Source organism: Pelecanus crispus, chromosome 1, assembly GCF_030463565.1.
Source record: "Pelecanus crispus isolate bPelCri1 chromosome 1, bPelCri1.pri, whole genome shotgun sequence".
Classification (NCBI taxonomy): Eukaryota; Metazoa; Chordata; class Aves; order Pelecaniformes; family Pelecanidae; genus Pelecanus; species Pelecanus crispus.
Genome location: NC_134643.1, coordinates 92,052,690 through 92,063,452, shown reverse-complemented (window position 1 = coordinate 92,063,452; position 10,763 = coordinate 92,052,690). Strand labels below are relative to the sequence as shown.

The window sequence follows — 10,763 nt, the reverse complement described above, 5'->3', positions numbered from 1 at the left end:
TTTGGCCTGGGCTTCCTGTACCACGCGGGCAGGCGGGAGGCACAGACAGACCTGCTTGCCTGCGCTTGAGAGCACGGACAGCATACGCGCACCAGTGCTCTGCCTGGCAGAAACGGGGAGGGTACTTTGTAAGCCGGCTGTGGGCCGTCGCTGCCCCTGGGCAGCCACCAGGAACCACACACGGAGCACAGGTACTCGGAGCATGTGCCTACGGCAGCGTCAGGGAAGCTCCCCCACACAGATCAGTGGGGTGACAGCCTCTGTCACCATCCCTGGGGAATGCTGGTTGCCTTCAGCTACCTCCTGCTCCGCTGGATTAGAAGGAAAAGAGCAGACTAACGCATTCCAGCTTGAGACCAGCGCAGGCTTCCTTAGCAGTGTTTTTGTTGACTGTCGCGTCCTGCCTGCGGTGTGCAGGAGCCAGCCTAAACCCATGCCAGAAGACTGGAAATAGCAGGTTAGAAGATGTGGTTGAGAAATCGAACTCCTCGGTTGTGGCAGCAGCCATGTCCTTGGATTTTGGAGTCTGACAGAGGAAATTGACCCGGTAGCATGCTTTACGTGGTGGAATGCATAGGGGCTTTGGCAATAATACTTCTTGCTACAACGGGTCTCAAAACAGCTTGGTGTCCAGAAAGACCTCTCACTAGAGGCCTGTGCTTGTGAACATGCAGAAGACTCCTCAGATGTCCCCCATTGTAAGTGCATTCTTCAGAGGCTGAAACTAATGTCCACAAGGTGGAAGCTGTGGATAGCACAGCGGTGCAGGATCGTGAGGTGGAGGCAGACCCTATGGGCAGGGCATGGGCTAAGCAGTGACAGACCTCTCGGGCGCTGCTCCTTAGGGAGGCTGTTCATAGGTGAACTGCTGAAACGCTCTCCCGTCACCAGCTCAGAGCTGATCTGCGAGCACTGAAGTTCATACAGAGCCTCTGCTCATGCTGCCTCAGCCTCTCTGCCTCTTCTTTTGCAACCCTGAATCATCCTTCAGAGACCTCCAAACTGGAAAGCATTTCCTGTTTGGTGTGTTTTCCTTTTGCTCTGCAGCTCTCCTGGTGTTTGATTAAGAGTATGTGGAGCTGACCTCCAGTGGCAGGATTAAAAGGCAGGTAAAGAGCTGCTTGGGCAAGAATGTAAGCATCTCTTTTTCTTCTTTCTTTTTTCCTCCCAGATCTGGGATAAAATGACTTGCTGTCCCCCAGATACCAGTGATCCTTCCACTCCTGGAATGTCCTGAAGATGGTAGGACTCCCTCAGTTTTTACCAAATACTAAGTCAGGCATTGCTGCCTTCCAAACAGAGAGATAGGGAAGGAATAGGATGGAGTCTGGAACAAATACTGCTTCGCAGATCCTTTTTCTTTCCCTAATGCTGCTCCTCTGCAAGCGGCCCGCGACCCACAGGGCTGAGTTTACGAGACTGGGGGCTGACACCGTGTCTTACTGGATATTTCTGTAGCCTTACAGGCAGTCATTACACCCGATGAGCCTGTTACCAAAGACTACGTTACCAGTGGTACTACGACTTCAGCAAATCTTGAGGGAATCTAGCTTGCAAAGAATCATGCTGGTGGCTAACGCTGGGTGAAACCCTGGCAGGAGGAATTGGAAATGCAACCTTTTTCTGGAACGTGGACAAGCCCACAGTTCTGAGGAATGCAGAAGCTGTATTCCTGCCCTGTTCATAGGAGAGGTTTCTGTATAGCACTCACCACATTACGTCTAATGTGCACCAAGGAGATGGCCATTTGCTAGGTTAGAATAATGACGCACATGAGGGTGTGAATGAAAAGCAAGACTCCCATCTTGCCTCGGTCACATTCTCCATTTAGGCTGCTTCTGTTTTCCGTCATGAATAAAAGCCGTTAACTACGTCTCTCCATTTCCTTCCTTTCTTTTTTTTTTAAGCTGCCCAGGTTGTGCTGGAGGCGGTGGAGGATGGGGGAAGGGGAGGAAGAAGGAGGTGACTGAAGGGCAAAATGGAAGAGGGACGAATGGCGCCGCTGCCCTCAACTCCACCTTCTCCCGCCTCTTGCCTGCTGCTGCCAGGCCGCCTCCCCCCCAGCATCCCCATCGCCCTCCGCGGCACAGTCAGCCGCAGGGGCAGCCACGGCGGAAGCATTTTAGTAGCAAACTGAGCGTCACGTGGTGAGGGTAAACAAACGGCCCGCTGCAAAATCATCCCTTGTTACCTGCTGCTGCCAGGGACCCATCATTTTGGCCAGGAAGACAGAAACAGCTTCTTAATGCGTCCAAATGTTCCTGGGCCCTTGTGGACGCCTGTAAGACAAAGAAATCCTCGTTACCAGAAGTCGGAGCTGCCCACAGCCATTTCTTCACCGGTTCCCTTCATCTGTGCCGCTTATGTAATCCTCACCCAACAACTAACTCTGACCTCAGATGAAGGGCACCCTGAGTGAAGGACAGCTCTGATTTGATCCTCAAATGTGACAGTTCATATTTGGGATGATAGAGTCAGCTTGTGGCGGCTGCAGCTTGTGTTGCACAGCAGTGATTACTTTCGGAATATTTTGCTCGTGTGAAGAATGCGTCTGTCACACTGTGAGTGAGAACCACGACCTCCATCTGTGCCATGTTAGCAAAGAGAGGTTCACAAAAATCACGATTCAAAACCTCCTCCCCTTCCCAATCTTCTGACAGGCTGTGTCACCCTCATCACTCCCTTCTACTCCTCTTGCTTCCTCTCGTGTTACCTACCCTGCTTCCCAGCCCTCCGCAGTGCTTATTGAAATGTGTTGCCTCTCAGGAAGCCACTTCCCAATGCAAAGTCGGCCGGTGGTTGAATTCTTGGCTATTTCCTCTTGACTTCAGGATACAGCATCATGGAAGAAGAACAAAACTGATTACCTGCTTGGATTTTTAATGGACGCAGGACAGAAAGATGAACAGTGTGGATTAAATACATAAATGCATTCCCTCCGCACATTGAGATTTTGCCGTAACAAAAGGACAGATACTCTCTGTCTCTGAATTTATGTAAATCTAAGAAAAGTTAATGCAAATACACAACCTTCTGCTCATTTGTTGTTCAGCAAACAGTTTGGAAGAGTTTTGGAACTTATGAGTTAGCTCACAAAATAAAATTTTTTAAATACCCAGTACTGTGTTTTGCTTTTGCTCAGAAAACAGCTGAGTTAGTTCAGCCTTCAACATCAACAACAAAGTCCCCGCCCCCCCCCCCCCCCAGTACAGTGACAAGACTAGCAAAGTATTTCAACAAAATGCATAAATATTTGCTTCTAGGTGCATGCACCCTGCATATGCTAGGAGAAAAATACATGAAATACGCATGAAAGCCCAGACACATATGCAAGCACACGCTCGTGTAGGAAGACACACACATGCAAGCTTAACACGTGCCTCAGTAGAAAAGTACCATAGTTTCTATACTCACAAAAGTAAATGCATGTAATAGAGAGAAAATACACCACTGTACACAAATAGGTATGTACTGCACCTAAACACATGCACGCACCTGCATAAAGACAAAGCACAAACAGCGCACAGCAGAAAAATTGTAACTTACTGTACTGAGAAAATTACATTCAGATTGTTCTCTGGGCTGCAGACATGCATATTGTCTATGTTCCCAAACAATGATATATCATGTAACTCCTGCACCTCCCTCATTTTGTCTAAGGACATAAGACTCTGAAAAGGATGGAATATATTCTGCTGAGTTGGCAAAGCAACTTGAGGCAAATATTACAGAACACGCTGAAAAGGGACTCGCATCTGCAGACCGCACAATGAGTATACTCGCATTTGCAACAAAGGGAAAAACACAGATGGGAGAGGGGAGCAGAGAAAAGCTGCAAATCGATCTGGCAGACAAAATGCAGAGCAGCACAAATCAGACAGAGCAGCAGAAGACACAGGGAAGAGTTAGGTGAGACAGTTAGAAGATGCCCTCAGGGCTTGAGTGAAGCGGCTGCACGCTAGAAGCCAAGGGAATCCCACCATCAGGATCCGAAGGGCAAGAGTTGGGATGCAGAAGCGGGCATGTCACAAGGCACGAAGAAGAGTTTCACATAGGATTTAAGGGGAAAAACATACTTGATGCAGGCATGCAGGGCAAAATGGGACATGTGAAAAATGAAGGGGGGGCATGAGATTAATTTTGTATGTGGGATAAAGGATGTCATAAAGGGAAGCCAGGGAGAGGGCCACGGGAAGAATGCTGCCAAGAATACAGGTACAAGGCAAAAGTTGAGAAGCAACAGATGAGGTAAGAATTGCAAAGAGGACATGGTGTGGAGCGCAGAAGGGAAAACACGAGGTTGCACCTGCAAGTGCTGGGGGGAAAGGTCACAGGTGGCACACCGGTTTGTAGAGCTGACTGAGCAGCCCCATCCTACGGGTTGCTGGGAACAGGCTTCCCTTACACAAACAGGTGTTTGTCTATTTGCATCTGTGGGTGCACTGTCTGTGTCAACAACGCGCTTTGGGCACAGCAACACCACTGCATAACATCCTTGCTTTCTCCCCTCTCAGATGTTGTGTCAAGGCCTGTTTGTGCATTAATGTGAAAATGTCTCTGCCAAGGGATGCGTATTGGTGTAGTTTTGCATTTTCAGTAGCTGAGCATGTGAAGGAAATGATGAAAACCCTGGACTGGTGAAGACAACAGTAGAGCAATGAGCCACGCATCTCCTGACAAGCAGAAGCAGAGAGGAACAACATCTGCCACTTTATAGAGTTTTGTGGCTTCTATTTTTGGGTGCAGCTCCAGAAATTAAGATTTTCTTCTTAGAAGAAGAGAGGGATGAAAGAGGGGTACTTGAACCAAACCAGGGCTTGATGCTGATAGAAGCTGCACCTGAGAAGTTGGCCGGAGGGGCTTATGAAACAGAAGGGGAAGGGGGGGAAATTAATACACATATTTTCATGCTTTGTTATTTCGGTACTAGTCTAGATCCGTGTGTCTGGGTTACATGACAATTTCTTTGGGGCAGACACTGTTTCTAGCTAGGAAGAACACAGATTAGTCAGATTATCTGAGAGAAGCAGCTGTAGCTACAGAGGAGATGAGATGCCAAGGTGGGGACCTCCTACCTCCCTGTCACACAAATTATAACTTACCCAATCTCTTTCATACTTTCCTTCAGGAGTTACATACTTATTACCCTCCCTGTTGCGCAAGTACCAATCGCTTTTTCTATTAAATGCTCAAACTGAAACATATTCAACTAAACTCAGAGCACCAGTTCTAAATCCTGACTTTGTACGGAATCTTACTGAGGTTCTATCAGAAGGACAAGAAGGGCTTGCCTGCCTAAATACGTTTTCCAACCTGATGGGTTAATAACCTTGCCTCATACCTGTGAGAACGGCTGTGTACATGTCTACATCCGTATCTACTCATGTGCATGCTTAGTTTTGCACATAGGCTTGCAAATGCATGCAGACGAAGAGTGGGACAATATAAGTCTTCTGGGAAGGGTAAAGGGAATTTAGTCATTCCGGTCTGCTCAAGCTGATAAAACAACGGTTTGAAGTGCGGCTATAAGAACGCCTGTTTAGTTAGCAACAAATCCCTGCAGCTGCAAGACACAACCTGCCACTCTGCAGAAAGGGCTTTTGCCTAAAAGGAGACTCGGCGCAGGGTGGCGATCCTCCTCAGCGGGCCACCCCTGCCCGGAGGCACCGCCAGCGCCTCCGCGGGCGGCAGGCGGGCCGAGCCCGGTCTCCGAGATAGGCGGGCCGGGCGCTGCGGCAGGCGGCAGGGGTCAGTGTTGCCTGCCGCATACTGCCCGGCCGGGCCTGCGCTTGCTCCGCCTCGCCGCTGGAGCGGGAGGCCGGGCTGGCTGCGGGCGGCTGGAGCGGCTCCCGGCGAAGAGCCTCAGCGGGGCGCCGCCGCCTCGGGCTGCCGAGCGCCCGCCGCGACGCCGGGGGGGTATCTCGGGGGGCCCCGGCCCTAGCACCTGCCGTGCTCCCGTGGGGCGGCACACAGGCCTGAGGAGGACGCTGGGGTGCGGCCCCGCGGGGACCCCCGCTCACGCCACCGAGGGCTCCCCCGGTTTAAGCGCCAGCTGCGCACAGGGGGGCCGCCCGCACCCCACGCTCCCCGGGCGCTTCAAACCAGGCCCCTCTCCTCTCGAGCCGCCCCGGAGGCCAGCCAGCACACCCGGGAAGGGGAGGCCGGCACCGAGCCGAGCCGGGTAGCGCCACGGAGCACCGGCGACCGCCGCCCCACGTCCTCGGTCCCTCGCGCGCCTTCCCCGCCGCCCCACGTGCCAGCGGCCCCTCCCCCCCCTTACAGCAACCGTCCCTGCACCCCGCACCCCCAACCAGAGCGCCTACCCCCAGCAGCCAATAGGAAGCCTGTTGCCAGGCAGACGGCTCATTTGAATAGCCCAATCAGGCGCCTACCCCTTAGTCCCTCCTTATATGGGGAATCGGGACGCGCTGGCTGAGCCGCCCTCCCCCCCCCCCCCCCCCCGCTGCGAACTGCCTCGCCGGCGCGCGCGCGCGAGCTGGGCCCCGCCCTCTCCCTCCTCCGCGGAGAGAGCGCGGGAAAAGCAGGCTGGCTCCCGCCCCGCCCCCAGCCGGCGGGTTCCCGCGCAGGGAGGAGCCCGGCCGCCGGGAGCGCTTCCAGGAGAAGGGAGGGAGGACGGGCAGCTGGAGTGGAAAATTCCAGGCAGGAGGCCGCGTGAGCCCGGCCGTCGCCAGCGCTGCCCTCCCACACGGCCCCGTAGCGCCGCTCCTCTCCCACCCCGGGTTCCTCCGGGAGGGGCGGCCGGGCTCCAGGGGCAGCTTCCCCTCCCCTCCCCCCGCGGCCGTGCTGCAGGGGCGGCGGGCACAGGGCTCGGCTCCCCCAGGGCAGTGCCTGGTGCCGCGGCTGGGCGGGGAGAGCGGAGCGGGGCTTCCCTGCTTCGCGCCCCCGCCTGGCCTCGACGGGCCGGGCCGCGGCGGAGGGGGGGGCGGTGCCTTCGCGGGGGCTGCGCTGCGCCCCCGCTGCCGGGCGGCCGCCGGCCCTGGTGGAGCGCCGAGTGCACATTGTTCTGGCGGCCGCCCTCCCCGCGGCGCGCCGCGGCCCGTCCCTCTCCCCTCCCTCCCTCCTCCGCCTCCCGTCCCTCTCCCCTCCCTCCCCAGGTCCCTCCTTCCCTCGTCACCGGGCGGTGTATAAATCCCCTTCCCCGCCGTATCCCCCCACCGCGGGAGACCCTGGTACTTTGGCCCCCGGGGCGGGAGCCCGCCGCCTCCGGATCGCTGGGACTTTGCGCTCCCGCCGCTGACCACCCCCCTCCCGCCGCCCCTCCTCGCTCTTTCCCCGCGGGGCTCCCTCGGACGGTTCCCACCGGCCTCTTCCCTTCGCTACCCGGGCCAGGATGTCGGAAAAACGCGTCGAGGAGGCGCCGGCGGAGCTGAGCGCTAAGGTGAGAGACGCCCCGGCCGGTCTGCTCCCGATGCGGGGTGGGGGGAGGAGGGTGCGGCGTAGGGGGGGGTGAAGGGCACGGGTCCCGCTCGCTTCACCGCGGGGCCGCGCAGCGGCGTCTGAGGGTGCCCGGCCGACGGGGGGCGCGCGCGCAGGCCCCCCGCGCCGCCCGGCCAATGGGGGGGCGGGGGCGGGGCGGGGGGCGCGAGGGCCCTCGCGCCCCCCGCCCCGCCCCCGCCCCCCCATTGGCCGGGCGGTGCGCGCGCTGGGTTCGGCTCGGCTCGGCTCGCGCCGGCGCGAGCCGAGCCGTTAGGGAACGGTTGAACGGCGGCGGGGGCCGCACCGGGCGGGCGGAAAAGTTGTGGTGGACACAAAGCGCGGGCCCCCGGGTGGCGGGGCCCGGAAACGCCTCGATCCTACGGACACGGTTTTTTTTATTATTATTTAAAAAAAAAAAAAAAAAAAAAATTTGACCTCTTCCGTACTTCTGGTTTCCACATGTGCGTTGTCTTGGAGTAGCCCTGACGCGTTTTCGCTGCTTTTTCTTTGTCAGGGAGGGCAGGTTTAACGCCCAGTGTGTTTTCTCTCCTCACCGTTATTCTGCGTCTCCTTTAAACCCTCTTTGTTTAAGCATCCCGGTGTTTTTATTTTCTTGCTGCTGACCACCGGAATGGTTTTTCTCATCTCGTGTGTAGGAAATGAAGGAAAAGAAGGAAAAACTCGAGGAGAAAACAGTCCACAAAGAAAAGGTGAAGGAGGTAGTAGAGGTGAGGCCCTTCTGGGGGATAGATTTAGAGGCGTCGGGGAGGGTTTTATAAGGGGTGGTTAGCCTGGCTTGCTGTGGGTAATGAATGTGAAGGCAATATGGGAGATTAAGAAAGAGGACAGGCCAGGGCAGCTCATAAGGGAGAGGGGCAAATGAAGAGCAGGCTATAGGATAATTGTGGAGAGTGAGCCTTGAAAGACTTAGCATAGTCAGCATGGCCCAGTGAGAAGGAAAAAAGGTCAAAGAAGGGAATGGAGACAAGGGCAAGTAGGAGTTAGGAGGAAGGTGCCACAGGAGATGTGGTCCTGCGCCTACGGAAGCATCCCGAGGTGCATAAGGAATATAAGTTGAAGAAGGTGGGGGGAGGAACAGTGAGGAAACGCACAGATTGGTGAAGGTCAGAAGGGATCTGGAAGCAGACGTACTATGAGCACAGGCTAAGTCATTAGCCTGTAACCAGAGAGATGTTCTGATTGTTGGGATGGGGTGGCAGCAGCTTGTCAGGATGTAAGCTTGTGGAAGTCAAGGAGGTTCATATTGGTGGGGAGGGACTGGATGGATTGGTTTTGTAAAGAAGGCTGGTTGGGAGGAGGGTTTCAGCTGGGATGGTGGGAGTGAGGGTGTCTGAGTAACAGTGCAGAGGTCGCTTACTTGATGCACATCCGAGACTGGAGTCTGAAGTGGCCAGAGCTGTGGAGATTATTCTTGCACTTGCAGCAAAGAGCACATGGGAATGTCATCCTGATGTCAGTTTCTGCTCTGACCACTTTGTTTCACTCAGGATGAGGAAAACGGAGCTGAAGAGGATGAAGAAGAGAATCCTGATGATGTGGATGAAGAAGGTGGCGATGAGGATGAAGGTAGGAATAATTGGTGTGGGAAGAATGGGAGGAATCAGGCTGTGGGGGAATAGAAGATCTTGGAGGGAAATCCCTCCTCTGAGCCCTCTGACTGTGAGATTACGTTCCCTTAAATGCTACTTCAGTTAACCTGCAATTTCCTCTCTTGCTTGTGCTCAGAAGGAGACGAGAATGGGCAAGAGCAGGATGGTCACGCAGAAAAACGATCTGCAGAGGAGGAAGAGGTGAGTGATAGTGTGAGAGCAATGGCAATGAGAAGGAACTAGGTTACCTGCTATGTGCTGATGAAATCTGTGTGGATGCCATTGCTGAACATCTCAAACTGGTCTCGGGTCTCATTGCCGCTTCAGCGGCAGATGGGTAAACAAATCTGACATGGCAAGGGGATAATAAACCCCTGTAGGCTCCTTGTAGGATCCAGGTCCTTCCACTGGCAGTGACAGTGCTGAGGGTTTGAGAGTCAAGGTGCCTGAAATTGCACTGGGCAATGGGCTTGTAAGGGCAGGTTCTCAGGGTCTGTCTGAAGTGATGTGAGCCTGGGCTTATACCTCCTGAAAGTAAGAGCGCAGATATCCTTCCAAATGGAGCTGTCCACGTCTTAGCCATGACCATCAACAGAACAGTTGTGTCAGGCACTCAAAGATCCTTTAAATTAGGGTGGGCCAAACAGATTTCCATATAGAGGAAAGAGCAGCAGTAAGAATTTTGTGGGGAAACGATGTGCCTTGGTGTAGTGACTGTTTGATGGTAACTCTTCTTTTTCTTTTTTCCTCTCTGTGTCCTATGTAGGATGAAGTGGATCCAAAGAGGCAGAAGACAGAAAACGGGTCTTCGGCTTGAGTCCTCCCCTCCCGTCTCCTCTGTTCCGTCCATCTCTCCTCCTCCATTCCAGCCTGTGCTTGCACTGTCCATTAGCCTCTGGCTTCACACAATCTCAGATGAGGAAAGATTAGAAATGCTCTCAAACAGGGAAGACGGCAGTTTCCCTTTCACCCGAAGGTCTAGTCCATCTGTGACGTTCCCCAGCTGAAATTATTCCAGTCCCTGACATCCTTTCGGCTGTGCCCCATTTACAAATGATCCTCTTCCCTCAAGAATCTCATTGTTTCCTGGGGCCCAGTACGTAACCTCGCCGGGCCCGCGTGCCAGGCTCTTCACACGGCAAGCACCTCTCCCTCCGTTTTCACTTGCCTGCCTTTTTTTGTCACTAGTAAGGCTGAGATTCTTGACAGCTCCTGCTCTCCAGACCTGCTGTCAGGTGTCCTTCCTGAGTCCAGGAGGCTGCAGGCACAGATCTCATAGTGCATTTTCCAGTCCCAGGCATCCTTCTCATCTGCTTTCCCCTTGAACCCTGAGAGACAAAGAAAAAGAATATTACAAGCAAATAATGGTTCTATTAAGCCACACATGGAGACAGAATTTATTTTAAGCTTTTTTTTTTCCCCCCAAGTTTACATGACAGCAAGCTGGGCCTCGTGAATTTTTCAGAAGATAAGGGTTGTTTTTATATATGAATTTCATCGGAACTGCGTATTTTTTTAATTTGGAGGCTTTTTTAAAAACAAATCGAGAGAAACAATTGGGGACCAAACTTTGATTTCCATTTTTTCCCTTCAGATTTTCTTGTGACCATTTTTTGTAAATGAAAGGCGATATAGCCACAGCATTTTCTATGGCACAGACATCATGAGGATGATAGATATAAATATATATATTGTTTTCAACTAGCACTGTAAATA

The 10,763-nt window shown here is 53.7% G+C and overlaps 1 protein-coding gene across 2 annotated transcripts; it reads left to right on the top strand.

Annotated features, from left to right (window-relative positions):
• Positions 1 to 7,287: 7,287 nt before the first annotated feature.
• Positions 7,288 to 10,763, top strand: PTMS (parathymosin). 2 transcript variants are annotated; one of them, XM_075727500.1, is made up of 5 exons: positions 7,288 to 7,399; positions 8,094 to 8,165; positions 8,946 to 9,024; positions 9,184 to 9,248; positions 9,814 to 9,898. In XM_075727500.1, the coding sequence occupies exons 1-5, from the start codon at positions 7,352 to 7,354 to the stop codon at positions 9,862 to 9,864; spliced, it is 315 nt and encodes a 104-aa protein (XP_075583615.1). In that variant the 5' UTR covers positions 7,288 to 7,351; the 3' UTR covers positions 9,865 to 9,898. The 2 variants fall into 2 exon arrangements, with proteins under 2 accessions (XP_075583615.1, XP_009482973.2); XM_009484698.2 differs by lacking the exon at positions 7,288 to 7,399 and having other exon boundaries at positions 8,128 to 8,165; positions 9,814 to 10,763.

Excerpts from the sequence above, each read along its gene's own strand:
- PTMS (XM_009484698.2), top strand. The coding sequence starts at position 8,947 with ATGAGGAAAACGGAGCTGAAGAGGATGAAGAAGAGAATCCTGATGATG. Across the intron at positions 9,025-9,183 it reads AGGTGGCGATGAGGATGAAG|AAGGAGACGAGAATGGGCAA; the intron begins GTAGGAATAATT and ends GCTTGTGCTCAG. Across the intron at positions 9,249-9,813 it reads GATCTGCAGAGGAGGAAGAG|GATGAAGTGGATCCAAAGAG; the intron begins GTGAGTGATAGT and ends TGTCCTATGTAG.